Genomic DNA, 17,204 nt, shown 5'->3' with positions numbered 1-17,204 from the left:
AGCTCAGTTTCATACAGCAGTAGGCAAACATAACAGTATGGAGAAACAAACAGGGAAACCTGGCACAGCCAGTGTTTCCACCAACAGTATATGGAAAAAGGAAATAATTACAGTAAAAGGAAGGGGTCAGTCATGAGGCTGTATCGGGTAAAAAAATGGTGTGACATTTCTGATCCTTGATGCCTATCTGCATGTGCCTTTTGTCTCCAGTTATGGGGGTTGGTAATTGTAAGTAATAAAGAAATGAAGGGGCCCTTGGAGAAGGAAAGGGTAAGTAGGAACAGTAGATGGAGAGGACAAAGTTGTCATCTGAGACGTATGTGGCTTTCCTCATTTTTCAAAGTAGTTTTAATCTCTTGACCTGGGATGAGTATTTCAAAAGCATGTTCTGCAATAAGCATAGGTTTCAAATCTTGTTGCCTACCTCTGACCTGGGAGAAGGCATTTCCTTTGGGAAAGAATGTGGGGAAAAAAAGAGCAAGAAAATGTTTGTGACTAAGTCATTACATGTCATCTTTCATTCATATATTTTTATATTTGCATTAAGCCATGCTCGTGTGAGTAAGAAAAAGCATTACCCAGAAGAGATCTGTGAGTAGCTGTAAAAAAAAAAAATCAAAAAAAAAAAATCTAGGTCTCAGGCTGGAACACATGCTGGCAGAGAGCTCAAAGGCAGGATTAGCAGTGGCAGCCACCTAGTGTGCTGCGCAACTCTGGCTCCACCAGAGCTGTACCTGGGCACTCCCTGGTGCTTTCCAGGGTTTTTTAGGCAGGTATGAGGACAGCTTTATTGTCAGCAGTTTACGTTTGCCCGTAATCTTTGGATATATAAAGCAGTAATAAAGCCTACTGGGTATTCTCGCTCCTCTTTTTTCTGTCCCCCACCATGTTGTATGTGGAAAGAGCTGCTGTGTGCAAATTGTATGTTGCTTAAAGAAAAAAGAGTGAGTGCCTGTGTTAGCAGACAGTTAGGAAGTACAGTAGAAAAAAGATGGGAGAAGACAAATTATTTTTTCTGGAGTCCACCTGTACCATTCAATGTCTGACCACCTGTATCACAACACAATCTCCTGTAGGGTTGCACAGAGGATTTGAGAGCTGAATTTGGGCTGTAATCAATGCTTGCCTTCTCTTTAACTTGAGGAGCTGTATGCCATCACAAATCTTAATTTCTACAAGAACTCATCATCTCTAAACTCTCTCTTTGCTTTACTCTGCAATGTAATGACCCCAACCTGTTTTCCTTTAGAGGGTGAACCTCTACTTTTTTATTACATTGAGAATAATTCAGTGGTGAGACAGACCTTAAAGCTGTATACCTGGTATAAAACATGCATTGCTATTTAATAAATGTCCCCTGGTTTTGGTAATCTCCTTTTGCCAGATCACTAGTAAACTTTTCCCTGAAGCTGAATCTATGGCAGTGGGAATTTTATTGGCGTGAGCAGGATTGTGATGCTAGATGTGTTTTGGCTCGGAATGTAAAGGTAAAAAGTTATAGTAACAAGTCCCAAGTCTTCTCACCCTCATTATGAAGCTAAAAGCTGTGTGAAATAAATCATAAAAGCAAACCTGTTTTTTCAAAGAAAAAGTATAATGGTTATAAAAGTGTGAAAATTAATTAAAGCTTATGAGCACAATTTCTCACTTACCTGTGCTTTTCTTTGTTTTTCAGCTCATGGGGCATTCTGAATGGGATCACAAACGAGGACCCAGAGGCTCACAGGTCAGGCTGCTCAGTATTTTGTGTTTTGGTTTGGCTTTTTGTAAGTTTGACGTATACAAGCAAGTTTTCTATCTGACATTGTCAGAGTTGTTCATTTTGTTCATATTTGCAGGTTTGAATCAATGGAAAAAAGGCGTAAAACCATGACAGCTTTCATTAGTATAATTTCTGAGCTGTAATCCAAACAGTTGATCCAGACAGAGCTGAGTCATGCAACAAAGTTTCTTTCAGTAGCAGAAAGATGGATTAGATGTATTGAGAAAGCATTTCTTACTCGGCTATCTCTATTGGGATATCAAGAGAATGCAATTTCAAATAATGTGTGTGTGTTATGTGGTGGAGTTTTTTTAAACCTGACAAACTTGTAAAACTTGGATGGCCCTCTCACCTTGTTCAGTAGCAAAGGGGTTAATAGTGTTAGAACTGTGTGGGAAGGTGCAGGAAAGCCATGTGCAGCTACTGGTTTTCTCTTGACACATCATTGAAAGTAAGTTATGCTAGTAGTGTTAATAGCATTATGGTGATACGTTTTTAAATTAGCTACAGAGCTACAGTTGCTGCGAAGGAGACATTGCTACCAATATTGAAGTTCAGGAATTTTCCTGCTTAGGTAAAGCAGTCTTGCCCATCTGGTGTTGAAACTGTATAAATAGATTATTAGGGCTCCAGTATTTTGTGATGGTTTTTCCTTCAGGTGACTCCTTGTAAAGAGGGAGTCTCCATCTTCTTTCTAGCCACCCTTTAAATATTGGAACACGGTGATAAGGTCTCCCCTAAACCTTCTTTTCTCAAGGCTGAACAAGTCCAGTTCTCTCAGCCTTTTCTCATATGGCAGGCTTCCCAGTTCTTTGATAGTCTTAGTTGTCCTGTCCAGCCTGTCCATATCTTTTTTTGTATAGCGGGGACCAAAACTGAACACAGTGATCCAGGTGTGGCCTGACAAATGCTGAGTAGAGTGGGATAATGAGTTCTTTATCTCTGCTGGTGATGCCCTTGTCGATACAACCCAGCATCCTGTTGGCTTTCTTTGCCCCTGCAGCGCACTGTTCGCTCTTATTGAGCTTCTTCTCCACCAGGACACCCAGGTCCCTTTTCACAGGGCTGCTCTCCAGCCAGGTAGATCCCAGTCTGAGCTGCATTCCTGGATTAATTTTTCCCAGGTACAAGACCTTACACTTGTCCATGTTGAACTTCATAAGGTTCTTATTAGCCCACTCTTCCAACCTATCCAGGTCTTCCTGCAGGGTGGCTCTCCCAGAGTGTCCACTTCCCCACTCAGTTTGGTATCATCAGCAAACTTCATCAGGCTACACTTGATCCCATCATACAGATCACTTATGAAGATATTAAACAGCGTTTAATTGTGAGAAGAGAACTCTATATAATTTTTTTTTTCTGTATTTTTCTCAGAACAGGTTTGTTCCTTCCTTGTGTGATGTTTTAGATACTCCACCACCATTTCATTTTTATTATTTTTTTAAATGGGGTGAGGAGAAATTCAATGGCATTCTCTGCAGGTCAGCCTGCAGTCGTTTGAACCTTTCGTGAAGGATATTGTTGAATTATTAAAAACATTATTCTAGAAAACTCTGTTTCAGATTATCATGTAGAAGACTCCTGATGATTTTTTTTTCTTAGGCAGAATGTCTTTTAATTTTATTTTTTAACAAGATAAGCAAAAATACTTCACCCCCAAGAGTACATTCCTTCAAAACCAGATAAAATCTGCATACGTAGGGTTTCCTTGACAGAGCAATGAGGTGTTTCCTTCTAAATCCATCTAAAAATAAGTGCATAGTTTTAATCAATTTCATCCTGTAAGCACTCTTTTATTTCATTTGTGCTGCATATAGGTGTTCTGCAAAGCTTCTGGAAAGCTGATTTTTACAAATCTTGGAAGAACCCTGTAAAACTAACAATGAATATGTACCACAGAAATGTTAAAGGATCTTGAAAAGGGTGGGAAAAGAAAATGACCCAATGACTCTCTGATTACCGTGTGGTATCCTAGTGCCCAGTCACAAGAAGCAAGGAAGAAAAGTTTCTTTAGGGGAAAGAAAATAAGCCTCAGTTGTTCCACTGTAGCCTCAGACTCTCTATTTTAATGGCTCTGAAAACTGTCTTTGATAGGAATAGTGTTAAACCTAATTTAACTAGTTCATTGAAAGGTTAGGAGAAATTTAGCAGGTTCCAATTTTTGCATGTAGTGTAAAAGACACGTTTTATCCTTTTGTGATTCAGTTGCTTTGTTTCCAAGTTGTGTCCTTAATAAATGTACCCTTTGTTAAACAAGATCGTGCTTAAAAATTAAGATGAATAATCTGTTAGGTATACTTCTTCTTCAAATCTAATGCATCAGGTGTTTAAAGATAGACTGGCAGTTGCCTGTACGATCTGCCACAAAGTTGCTTATGGTATTTCCTGAGGTCTACAGGGCTTTCTTCCAGCAGAGAAATGGGACTTTGGAGGAGAGATCTCTCCTGGCCAGTGATATAACCTGTGCTGCTTGGGCAAGCAGCAAGAGGGAAGGACAAGGTTTAGGCTTATGTTACTGGGAGCCAATTTATTAGTCTTCCATCATCTTTTAATTCTTATGGAGTAAAGTGAAGAAAGTGGGAAGATAGATCTTAGGAAGCCACCCATGCCTGTGAGTGTTATCGATGTCACTTGTGAGAAAAGGAAGTGGAACCACTGGTTTGCCATAATATAAAACTAAAATCCACATATAAACTCATAAAATTATTCTACCAAGACTCATTACACAAAACTCTAATTTTCTTAAGATTTTTTAAGAAGTTCTCTATGTATGTGTTGAAACATGAGAGGAAACTACTACAGTGCATGTCATACTTCTTAATGACTGACTTGGAAAATGCATTCCTTTTCTGCATGTGGTTAAATACAAAGGGCTGTGGTTACAGGTGGTGATGGATGTCAAATGAAATACACTGAGGTTTATAGGAATTTCTGTTTGCAGGAGTTTGTCCCCTGATAAACATCTGCAATTCAATAGAATGTAAATGGGACAAGTAAAAAGCTGTCTTTACAATATTTAACTTGCTCCTGACTTGCACACCAACACCACACTCACTTTTTTCATAGGTTACACACACATATATGTATATGTGTGTATTGTAGGATTCCTTTTCTTTTACAATAATTATACTATTAAGGCTGCTGTAATAAGAGTGAATTATAGGCTGCCTTACAAAGACCAATGAGTTCCCGGCTACCTACTTCTTTTTTTTTTTTTTCCCTTCTTTTTTTGATCTCTGAAGGTAACACTTCCTGCTGTAAATGCTTCATGGAGAGAACTTACTCTCTGGGTTTGAAATCATGCAAGAAGTGCAACGTTAATTTCATTATGTTCTATGATTAATTTTTAAAATTAATATAGGTTAGGATTTAGGTACAAGACTTTGAATTTGAGTTCCAAGTTAAAGAAATTCCTAAATGTTTAGGAATGTTTAACCAGCATAAAGAAATATATCTCTCTCTCTCAAATATACACATGCAGTCTGTAAAACCCCATCATCTCACTCATGTGAGGGGAAAATATTCATACCCATTTCTAATATCAGTACATGGTACAGGAAAATGTGACTAGCAGAATTCATCCTTGGCATATTATCTCTCTGTAGAAAAAATAAGCAAACTGTATTTTAATTATTCTACTAAAACATAGTACTTGATACTTCTAAGATATTTCAGGTGGGACCCATGGCACACGTTTTTACGAGGGACCTTGAATGTGTGGGAGTTATATGCTGCTCTGTCATCAAGATTTGTTTGGCTTGCTGAAGATGGTAGGCGTAGCCCCGAGAGTCAGTGCAATCGAGCGATCATTCCTCCAATATTATAAAAGGATGATAATCGGGAGAGAAACACAGAGGTCCAGTGGTTTTAATTCTCTTTAAACATAAAAGCTCTCAATTATATATCTGAGGTGCTGCATTTTACCCCTCCAGTTCCTAAGCAACAGCTATTTTCAGATTGAGTGCGTCTGGTGTTGTCTACCTACTTCATGCTTTTGCGAGGTAATTCGTCAGTGAAAGCTAGGCTTTTCACTATCTCACCCAATTCTCTTTGTCGTGGCACTATAAGGAGACGCATGCTCTAGAGAAACAGGAGAAGCTTGGGTGTTACCAGTCTCAGCCTTGCAGCTCGCAAAAACTTCTGTACATCGGGGAGCTCTGCTGTCTACGGCAATGAAGCACAGGAGTCAGAAATAGGGTTCTTGACACTGGTTTGGGAGAAGCTTTTTTCTCGAGCGTGGAAAAACCTCTAGAATAAATTCAAGATCATGAGCCGGAAATCTCTGTACTTGCTGAAGCGTAGATGGGAGTCGATTCCCGCTACTGACCAGGTACTGTGCTCTGGTGAATCTGTTGTGTCTCTGTCTTCCCTTGCAATGCCACTGTAAAGAGATTTATGGTGATGTAATGGTGGTGGTTGGGGTCCTCTGTATACAGTAAGAACCACCTCGTTTCCATGTCGAATATGATGAATAGTGCAAAATGTTAGTAAAGCTGATTTTGCAAGAGCATATGCTTGTGAATGTGGAGGTGCCATGACAAGCCCCCTAATGCAGACTTATTTAACCGACAATCTCCCTGTTTCAAAAATGAGACTTTTCTAAAGGTTTTAGGAGTATTTTAAACTGAGTGGCTAAGGAAAAGTGTAGTCTACTGCTGATGGCTTCCTCGGTGCATGTGTTTGTTGCATTTCATATCTTAACATGTATGAAACCATTTATTATAAGTAAATGTAATGCATTGACAGAACCTCAGCTTTTTCAGCATCATCTGTTGATGCCTCATTTCAAGTATGTTAACAAGGATGAGAGTAAAGCAGATGTAAACGATGTAGACCAGATGTAATGTAAAAGTTGTGGGATGCTGTTTGGAGCAAGCATCGTTACCATAAGTACGACTAAGATGTGATGAATGGGAGTACTATTAGTGTATTTCCTACTTCTTGCACCAGGAACTCCAGGATTCCATGAAATTTTTTTCAATACCTTACTTGGGATGTAAAGACGCAAAAAAAAAATAATTCTAGAAATAATATTGAAAGGAAAGCGGAGGTAGTATCTTATTACATGTTCCAACTCAACTTTCTGTTTGTAATGTGGTTGCCTATGAAGGGATGCCTTTATCAGTGGGAAAGAGGCCATTTGGGAGAAAATTCTTCAACAGAAGGAAAGATGGACTACAGAAATACTTCCCAGTTTTTGAGAAGGATCCTCTTGCAAACTTTTCATTGAGAGGGGGGAGGGAAGGGCAGATTGCATGCCTTATTTTATAGAGTTGCAGATTTTAAAGCCAGTTTGGACCACTGTGAACATCTAGAGATCTCAGACATGTTAATAATCAAAAGTACCATGACGTCACATCAAGCCTATGTTTTCTGGTTAAATAAGAATATGCCTTGTAAATATATCTAGTCATAATTTAAAGGTTTCAAGTGAATAATAATCCACAATATTCTCTGATAAAGTTTTTATATTTTTTAAATGTCATTTTTTGACATACTGTGTCTTCCCATTTGACTTTTTCTAATTTAACTCCCACCGTATCAATTTGCCACACTTTTGAATGCCACATTTAAAAAGCCCTGTTTCAGAAATATTTTTTTTGCCTGAACAGGTACCTAGATAATTCTTCTACTTTGGTTTGCTATCATTTGAACTAGCTGAAATACTAAATTTCAAAGGAACCAGATTCTCTGGTAATTCACAATAAAAAATTCACAATAAAAAATTCACAATAAAAATAACAAGACATTGTTGACTAATACAATTTCATTGTATTGAAATTGAGTTGAATTGATCGGTTCAATCAGCCATTCTTAAATCTCCTGGTAAAAGAGGGGTTATAAATGCTCTGTTAGGAAGTGAGTCATTTGTCATCTTGTTTCTGTTAAATAGGGACACTAATGTCATTTCAAAGGAAAGCTCGCTTTTCTAGTGTTGCCTTTTCCTTTTAATCACTCTAACCCTGATGCTGCATTGCATCATACTGTGTTACAGTATGAAGTATCTGGGGAAAATATGTGTTTCTTACCTAGGTGTGAGGTGTGCTTGACTGCACTGAGCTGTGCAGTCCTTTCCATCATCAGCCCCTCAGTCACAGAACCATAGAATGGTTTGGGTTGGAAGGGACCTTAAAGATCATCCAGTTCCAACCCCCCTGCTATGGGCAGGGACACCTCCCACCAGACCACGTTGCTCAAAGCCCCATCCAACCTGGCCTTGAACACTGCCAGGGAGGGGGCAGCCACAGCTTCTCTGGGCACCCTGTGCCAGTGTCTCGCCACCTTCAGAGTGAAGAACTTCCTTGTATCCAGTCTAAACCTGCCCTCTCCCAGCTTCCAACCATTGCCCCTCGCCCTATCACTGCAGGCCCTTGTAAAAAGTCCCTCCCCACCTTTCCTGCAGGCCCCCTCCAGGTACTGGATGGCTGCTATAAGGTCTTCCCGGAGCCTTCTCTTCTCCAGGCTGAACAAGCCCAACTCTCAGCCTGTCCTCACAGGAAAGGTGTTCCAACCCTTACCATCTTGGTGGCACTCCTCTGGACTTGCTCCAACAGCTCCATGTCTTTCTTGTGTTGGGTGCTCCAGAGCTGGACGTAGTATTCCAGGTGGGGGTCTCACCAATGCATAGTAGAGGGGGAGAATCACCTCCCTTGACCTGCTGGCCACGCTTCTCTTGATGCAGCCCAGGATGTGATTTGCTTTCTGGGCTGCAAGTGCACACTGCTGGCTCATGTCCAGCTTTTCATCCACCAGCACTCCCAAGTGATGCCTCTGGAGAATTTTAAAAGAGAAAAGGAAATTTCCCTGACCCATCTACCACTTTGGGAGAGCTGAGACTCAGTAAGTGATGCGTGTAGATGGAGCTGACTTGAGCGTAGTGTGAATCTGTAAGGATTGTTTGAAGGTAAACTAGGGGAGGGAAGATGATGTTCAGCTTCAAACACACAGATATTTCTCTGGCTGTTCATACTGCTCTTTACACTGGGTGGCATAGGTGGAGTGGGGCTGCTCTGCTTGCACCCCCCACCCTTTCTCAACAGGGCTTCATAGGAAAATGCGGTTACTGTGCAAGATGACTACAAAGAAGCAACTTCTTGAGCATTTTAGGCTGATCCTGTTCACATAGTTATCATACAAAAATAATAGCTCTGCCTTTTGGTGCAAATTTATTCTTTAGTCCTTAAACAGGTGCACTAGCTTACTATGTTCTAGGCTGACCTTGAGGAAATTATATTATATTTTGATAGGTAAGCAGTAGCTGTAGGTTATTTCTCTGTTCAGAGGAGATGAAAGATATTTATTTAACAAATGACAAAACCTCTTCAAACTGGTTTACTGTATTACCACTTCTCTTTTAAAGGAGTAAAGGAAGGAAATAAAATGGAATCCTGAAAGTGGGATTTTTGGTTTGATCTTGTTTCTAGTTTAAAATAATACAGCAAATCTGACTTTTAAGGACATAGGAGCTCGAAGTCCACAGTGAAGTGTGATACCCTATTTGAACATACTTTCTGTCTTTTAAAAGTCATAAAGTGATTTATGTTCTTCATCCTACATACTTTAGATCAAATTGAATGAAACCCAGAACCATATAGGCAAGGGTGAGCAGGCTGAGAAGAGACAAAAAAATGAGTAGTTAAAATGGCTATAGACAATATTGTTGGGGGGGGGCGTGTTATATAATTTTATTTTTTATCTTTTGAACATCATTTATGCTTGCAGACACTACATCGCAGAAGTCTCCATGGTTTCCAGGGTCTGGTATGACAAGGGAATTTTTTGGTTGGTGGTTGGCTTTCTGTGTGTGAAAGAGTGAAGAAAGTGGGTTTGAGTGTGAACCCTGAATTAGATCTTTTTGGTTTCGCTTGATGAGAAGTGTCTTATCTAACTATACATTTTTATATGTGGGAGAGCTTTATCCTATGGACATTTTGTATGGGTAAATTTAAGCAAAATGGTAATGAATTATATATTTTACCCTCTATTCAACAAAATGTAGTACCTCTTAGTGCTTAAATCTTGAATGTCTTTATATCTCTCAATAATTTCAGAAGGAACTACCTTAATAGATCTAAGGAAAGAATTTATGAATACTTTTCTTTCTTGTCCATCCAGCAGCTTGGATTGCCTGAAAGTCTTTCATGAAGTTTCAGTACAGGCTTGGGGGGAAATTCTCTGTTGGTTTTATTTGGTGTATGTGCCTGAGGATCCTGTTTCTTGGACCGATACTAATTTTTTATCCCTGATAGCTGCAACTGACAATGATTTCACTGAATGGGTATGCATTTAAGATGCTGTGGTAACCAAATGAGCCAAAGGTGATGAGGTGTTAAATATGTGCTGTAAGGACTTGAGTATTGCCCTCTGCCTGAAATTCCCTGTAGGCTTCAAGCCATAGTCTTTGAGCATAAATTGTATTTGATACCAGTCCTAAGACAGAAAGAATCTTCACACATTAGCCCATGATGGAAACTTTTAATTGTTTCATCAGTGACTGTGGATTTGAAAACAGGAACTAGATTTATACAACAATATAAAAGCAAAGTAACCCAAAAACTGATATACAGATTTGTATAGCTATAGATTGTTCAAAGGAGTGTACAAGGTAAACAAATGCATTAGTAATATTTTTTTAGCTAGAAATGCATGCTTGTAGCAGTGTAAACAATGGTAATGTTTTCTGTACCATTAAGTCACCAGTTTAGGTTTTGGTGGATTTGTATAAATGTCATGAAGTGATGCCTCTCTTGCCTGCCAGTGATTTACAGCACAGCTCTACCTAAGGCAGTTTGTATGTATGGTACAATAACCTGTTCCTTACCACTGATCCAGTAGACAGGAGACACTCCCATAGCCTACAACCTATACAGGGTGCTAAACAGCAAATAAACTGATCCCAATATGACTTGAGTCATAACTCTGAAATGATAACTAAAGGGATTTTCTGAGAGCAAGCTTGATATTACACTACATTATGCAGCCACCATATTTTCAGTCTGTTCATGTGTGAAGTAATTCCGATGGATTAAAACTGTTGTAAAGAAACGGAATAGGTTTACTTTGTTGGCATTGGGAACTGTGTTTTCACTTTTAAATTTTTTTTTAATGGCTCACTCAGCCACAGACTTTTTTGCTAGTTGCATTTTGCCTTTCTGCTCTGAATGCTCTTCACTTATAACCACTACACATCCATGAGGATGGACACATCATATATGATATCTTTATGAGAAGGCTGGCGCTCCTGTGCTTTATTTTCCTTTCGATGGTTATCAAATTCAGACTTTACTTTGCTGCTGTCCATCTGCCCCTGCATCCAGCAGACTGACACTGACACAGTACGGCACTGCAATTGTCTTCAGCCAGAGCCAGCTTCACAGGGAACTTCATGCTGAGGAAGCACGAGCCTCTGCAAGACAGCAGTTCTTGCATCTCAACAGCAGGCATGAATGCATCAGTATGGATGTCTGTATAGGGGAGAGCCATGGCAGAGTCTGGTTTATAGGCAGGACAGAATCAGGGACCTGGATGAAAACCTTCAGTGCAGCAAGGATTCTTGGGACGTGCCTCCTTTCTATGCAAAGGTCATGAAGCTCTTCACAGAGAAGGGGATGAAGCAATGGTTATGGGTGAGGAGGCCTCAAAGCAGTCGGTGTGGGACTGTGGTGTTCTCCTTGGTTCACTGATTGCCTAAGGATTAGGAAAATGTGCAATGGAGCCAGGGTCACCTGGAGCCACGAAGTTCCTTTTCCTTTGGAGTGCCTGTGCCTGGTGGGGTGCGCCTGGTTGTTCCTTTTGCATAACCTGTCTCCCAGGTGGCCTATGGCATGTGGTGGGAGCCATGCTCACCATGGCACCACCACAACACATAGTCTCTTGAGGAGGTTTCAGTGGCAGCAGAATAATACACACCCCCCCCCCCACACAACCGTGGAGAGGCAATGCAAGCCAAGGTAGAGGTAACGCACTGCCTTGTATCATTGCATGCACTTAGAAGTGTGTGCCAGCAGTCAGTCAGGAGCAGTAATGCGAGTGACCACAGGAGCTCAGCAGAAGCCCACAGCTCCCCTTGTATCTCTAGCTTATTCAAATCCATGCACCCAGGTATTACAGCCTTTACAGTCATAGCTCATCTCTCCCCCTACCTTCACATTAGAAAGGCCCATGGGAAATACAGGCCTGAAGCAGAGTTCCTGCTGGGAAATGTCACAACAGCTATTGTTGTATCTAACCCAATCCTTCTTATGATACCTGAAAACAGTTTTAAAAAAAAAGACGTTTCCTGTTAAGTATGTTTTTTGTTGTTTTCCACAGTTATTAATTGTCAATAAAACCTTACATTTTCCTTTCATTCATCAGACAAGTTTCCAAAGATTTAGTGGCAGAGCAGAGATCTGTGGAGTTTGGGATGTTACGAGAAGGAGACCTCATGGGAGGGTTGTGGGTTGGTTGGAAGCTGAGGCTGGGAGAGTAGAGTTGCTTTTGCACAGCAGAAAGATGCAGAAAGCGGAGGTTGGGATTAGGAAATTATCTATAAAATACTTCTTTGCTTTCTAATGCAGCAAATGAATGATGTAATGCAGAAAGCTATCTCAAAGAAATAATCTGCCTCAGATTTGGCCTTGTTTCTCTTAGAAGTGAGGAGTTGAGCCACAGGCACTAGCTGTGACTGGGATTGTTTCTGTTTGTCCCCTAGGCTTTGTACCCTGCTTCTCTAACGAATATGCAGGAGGGGAACAGGGTGGTAATAAGCTTGGCACCTGAGAGAGACTGCTCTTGCTTGCTGATGTACCAGCACCACTGTTCAGGAGATGACTGGACAGGTTCTGCAGCTAGTCAGGATTGTCAGGATATGCATTTAGGCCATGGAACCAGTGTTTCCAAAGTAAATAGAGACCAGGTAATTTCAGAAGGATCAGCACCAGAAATATGTTTGCTGTCTTGCATGGCTTTAGCCAGGCAAGAGCTGGGACAGGGAATCTCAGCACTGTACAACCTTCCATGCTGGCAAATGGAAATAAAATGTCCATAGTGATTCACAAGAGCCTGAAGTGTGATAGAGCAATTGCATTAAGTGTTGATGTAGGGCTGTAGGAGGCTAGAAGCCGGGAGGACAAAAGACTGGATATGTAGTACTGGCAGTTGTGACACAGATGATGCAGGCAAACCTCCTGCAACCTCACAAATCCATCACTTGTAGGATGGAAAAAACCCTTTTAGATGGTGTCAGCCACTCTGTGAATCACCTTCTCTGTCAACTTCTCTATCCCAAAATGATTGGCAGTGGGACAGGAATGGATTGGAAGCATGATAGTGATAGCACTTCTCTTAAGACTCAGTCACTCTGTCATGTCAGTTTTCTTCATAGCTAAGCAGGAGCTCAACACAGATTTCTGGAAATACTATCTGTCTTCTTGAAAACCTTTCTTTACCATTAATGCTCCCAGGTTTGTAGTACAAGCCTTGCTGCTAGGCAGGCAGTCCTGTTGTGACATAGAGTAGAAGCTTGTTGATGATACTCAGCTTGAATTGTATTTTACTTTATTCAGTGAGCAAGTTCTAGTTCAGGAAGGTTGCAATTTGTAGGACTGTAGCCATGCTGCAGTTCAGTGCAGTTTGGAAGAGGAATTAGCACTGAAATGCAATTGGCAGTCTGAAACTGTACCCTGGTGAAATGATTCCTTGAAGCGGCACGTTAAGAGAACAAGCAGTTAGACATGGTGATACTTGACTTGGTATTCTGAAAAGCAGAGACAGTAGAAGAAGCTGATATGTTATCTTTTTTTTCCCAAGCATTGCCTTAGACTGGTGAGTGCATATCCACTTCTGTGGTGCAGATATAGATTATGGCAATTGAATTGAGAGGACGAGATTATGAACTGTTGCCATTTGGAGCAGGGGAAGTGGATCTTTTTCTCTCTCAGGTGATCAGACTCCTGAAATACCCCTTAATCTCCCTGCATTTCTCTCATCACCACAGTGTACCTTTCTGGTCCAGCAGTTTTCATAATTTTGTTTGTAGATCCCTGGTTTTTGTACAATGTCAGTTTACTGGCTACGGCTTGTATTTCTCAGTTCCTTCTTTATAAATTCCTTTGAAGTAGTTCAGGGGTTTATGGTCTTTAGGTTAAAAAACATTGGTTAAGAGATTTTGTTCGTGTGCATTTTTTTTAGTTTTCCAGTTGCAAACTGTTAGGAAGAATGCTAGGGCATCAGTTATACTTGTTTGTTGGATTTAGGGGAATTTGAAATTTATTGGCATCTGACAGTTAAAATTGCAGGTTACCTTTAAGTACCCATAGAGAAACTTGTAGACTTTCAGAGAGTTTAATCTGCTGAAATTCAAGTCCTCTGCTTTAGCACAAGCTAAAACTATCTACAGGTTTTCAGATTGTGAATTCTTCATATTGGCAGAATTTGGACACTCATATGCTAATCTCTGAAACAAAAATTGCACTGAGAATAATGTTCTGAGTCCAGAGTGGTGCACCTCAAAGTGGGTAGTAATTAATGATGAGTAAAACAGTGTCCCTTAGTATTCTGGAAATGGCTATGATGGATAAAATTTTCTGAATACAGGCGAAACATTGCAAGGGGAGATGTCAGCACAATGTTTAAAGTTTTGCAAAAGTATAAGCAACTGAAAATAGAGTCTTACAAAGGGAAGCGATGGTGAACACAATAATGGGCAATACAGCTAGCTTCCTTGTAATGAAAAAAAGCCCCATGTTAAAAGCATGTAGCACTGTGGCTTTTGTGATAGTAGAAGACTGAATTTCGGCTCCTCACAACTATTAAAAGCTGAGAGTTGTGCCACAAGGTGTTCTTTTCATTTCCAGTAACATCTTTAATTTCACTTATTGCATATGTTGCAGGTATTTGTTATACTGAATTATTATATTCCCAAACAAGTTGTTGAACACAGTCATTGTAGATTTTTGGCTTCCTCTTTTCAGAGATGAACCCAGTTGTGGAAAGAACATGATTAATGTACTTAGTTTTTTACTGAGAGGAGATTATGCCTCGTCTTCAGCCAGGGTGCTTCCACTAGTGTGTTAATAATAGCATTGTTAGAGGATGTGGGCTGCTCTAACCTTCCTTACAGAGTTTCCACAATGCCGTTAGTATCAGAAGATGTCTTCAGTAACGGGGACAAAATGAACTGACTCATTTCACTCTGTAATGGAAACTTTTGTTTAAAAGCATTTTTATTAATACCATTTTATTTTTTTCCCTGTGCTTTCTGTCCATACTGGGGATGATATGTATGCTGTAATTGCTGCTCTCTGGGATAGTTTTAAAGAATAAATAAGTGAAAGTATTTCCTATTGTTCCTTCCTACAAGAACACATGCTGAACTCTCTAGTAGCTCATTTTATGAGTTTCCCAGTGGAAAAGCTCACAGCTGATCGACTCTATTCTCAACAGCAGATGTTCTTTTTCTGCTTGACTTTAGTAGTGAGCCATAATTTTGTTCTGTGTCTGATGGATCAGTGTTCAAAATTTCAAAATGAATTATTGGAGCAGCCTCCTGAGATTTTTGAATAAGCCAGAGCTGGAGTAAATCTTAAAGTCAAGTCATAAAAAATAAAATTTCATGTTGGGTTGGATTTTGCAGATCAAAGGTTCATTGTGTAATGGGTCTGCATTGCTCAATTTTCAATTCCTGCATAACCTTGAGTATTACAAGAGCAGTATGAATTCTTGCAGTCCATAAAGGAAGTCTGGAGATTATCAGACCTGAACCTAGAGTTCATAATTATTGAGTTACTGGGCTTTATGCAGGACTAAAAAAGCTGCTTGTTATGGTGAATAGACAAGCCCCTAGAGGAGAGGTAGAGGCATCAGTGATTGAACTGAAAAAAAATAAAATTTAAAAAAAAAATTAAAAAATTGCACGAAAGAGATAACTTATTAATAACCTGGGTGATGGACAGAGTGCACCCTCAGCAAATTTGCAGATGGGCTGCTACACCAGGTGGTTGTGCTGTCATTCAGAGGGACCTTGACAGGCTGGAGAAATGGGCCTACAGCAATCTTACGAAGTACAACAGAGGCAAATGCAAAGTCCTCCCACACCTAGGGAGAAATAACTGCAGGCACCAGTAGAGACTAGGGACTGACTGGCTGGGGAGCAGCATGGCAGAGAAGGACCTCAAGGGTCCTAGTGGACACAAAGTTGAACATGAACCAGCAATGTGTCCTTATGGCAAAGAAAGCCAACAGCATCCTGGACTGCATTGGGCAGAGCATTACTGACAGTTTGAGAGAGGTGATCCTTCTCCTCACCTCAGCCCTGGTGAGACACATCTGGAGTGCTGGGTACAGGTCTGTGCTCCCCAGTACAAGAGAGACACAGAAATACTGGAGTGTGTTCAACAAAGGACCACGAATGTGATCAAGAGACTGGAGAATCTGTCAATGAGGGAAGTCTGAGAGAGCTGGGACTATTCAGCCTGGAAAAGAGAAGGCTCAGGGAGATCTTACCAACGTGTACAAATACCTGAGGGAGGGAATAAAGGAGGTGAAACAAGACTCTTCTCAGTGGTGCCCAGTGACTGGACAAGAGGCAATGGGTACAAACTGAAATACAGGAATTCCCATTTGAAAATAAAACCAAACTTGTTTACTGTGAGGGTGAGCGAGCACTGGAGCAGGTTACCCAGAGAGGTTGTGGAACCTTCATCCTCAGAGATACTCAAAACCCAACTGGCTACAGTCCTGAGCAACTTGCTTTAACTGACACTGCTTTGATCAGGGAAGTTGAACTGGATGATCTCCAGAGGTCCCTTCCTACCCTCAGCCCTTCTGTGGTTCTGTGTCCTTTGTTGTCGTGAAGATAGTCTTCCATGAGGCACTGTTTTTTCCCTTAAAGTACAGGAAGGTTTTTTCCACTAAATTTAGCATGTCAAAGCTGTGATGAGGTGCGTTATTGCTACTAGATACTTGCCTCTGCTAATATTCTTGTATGTGCTGGTAAGCAGAATTGGCAAGAAGGTCCTGCTGAGAGTGTTGTGCCAGTGTACCATTCTGTGGCAGTTGCAGATCATAATGCATTAACTGGCGTCCTTCTCTTGTCTGGACGATGCTGTTAAAAGGGATGGACAAAGTCCAGAGAGAAGGGGAATGGAGTCTTTTTCTGCTAGTTCTTTGTAGCTCACAGAGAGAGAGTGAGGGATGCAGTGTTAGTGATCCTATTCTGCTTGTGAGGTGTGGAAGCAGAAGGTGAGCTTGTAGAGCTGTAATGACTCATCCTCTCTACATCCCAGCACCACCCAGTAGCTGGGAGATACATGGCAGTAGCAAATGTTTGCCTTTTCATTTTCCTTGCACCTACACACATACACACATATACATACATACAAATTGGGAGCAGGGGAAAAAAGCCATAGATGGAGAAAAGGAGCCAGAAAAAAAATCTTTCCAGAGCTGGAGCTTTATTAAA

The 17,204-nt window shown here is 40.6% G+C and overlaps 1 protein-coding gene across 1 annotated transcript in view; it reads left to right on the top strand.

The window, feature by feature from the left end:
• Positions 1 to 17,204, top strand: part of PDE3A (phosphodiesterase 3A) — a 253,910-nt gene that overhangs the window by 159,876 nt on the left and 76,830 nt on the right. The window contains exon 2 of the mRNA XM_086466846.1: positions 1,676 to 1,726. Coding sequence (XP_086322972.1) covers positions 1,676 to 1,726 — 51 coding nt within the window. The remainder of the gene's footprint in view (positions 1 to 1,675; positions 1,727 to 17,204) is intronic.

This window comes from Leptosomus discolor, chromosome 1 (assembly GCF_034619465.1).
Source record: "Leptosomus discolor isolate bLepDis1 chromosome 1, bLepDis1.hap2, whole genome shotgun sequence".
Classification (NCBI taxonomy): Eukaryota; Metazoa; Chordata; class Aves; order Leptosomiformes; family Leptosomidae; genus Leptosomus; species Leptosomus discolor.
Note: the sequence above shows the minus strand (reverse complement) of the source record. Positions and strands in the feature narration are given on the sequence as shown.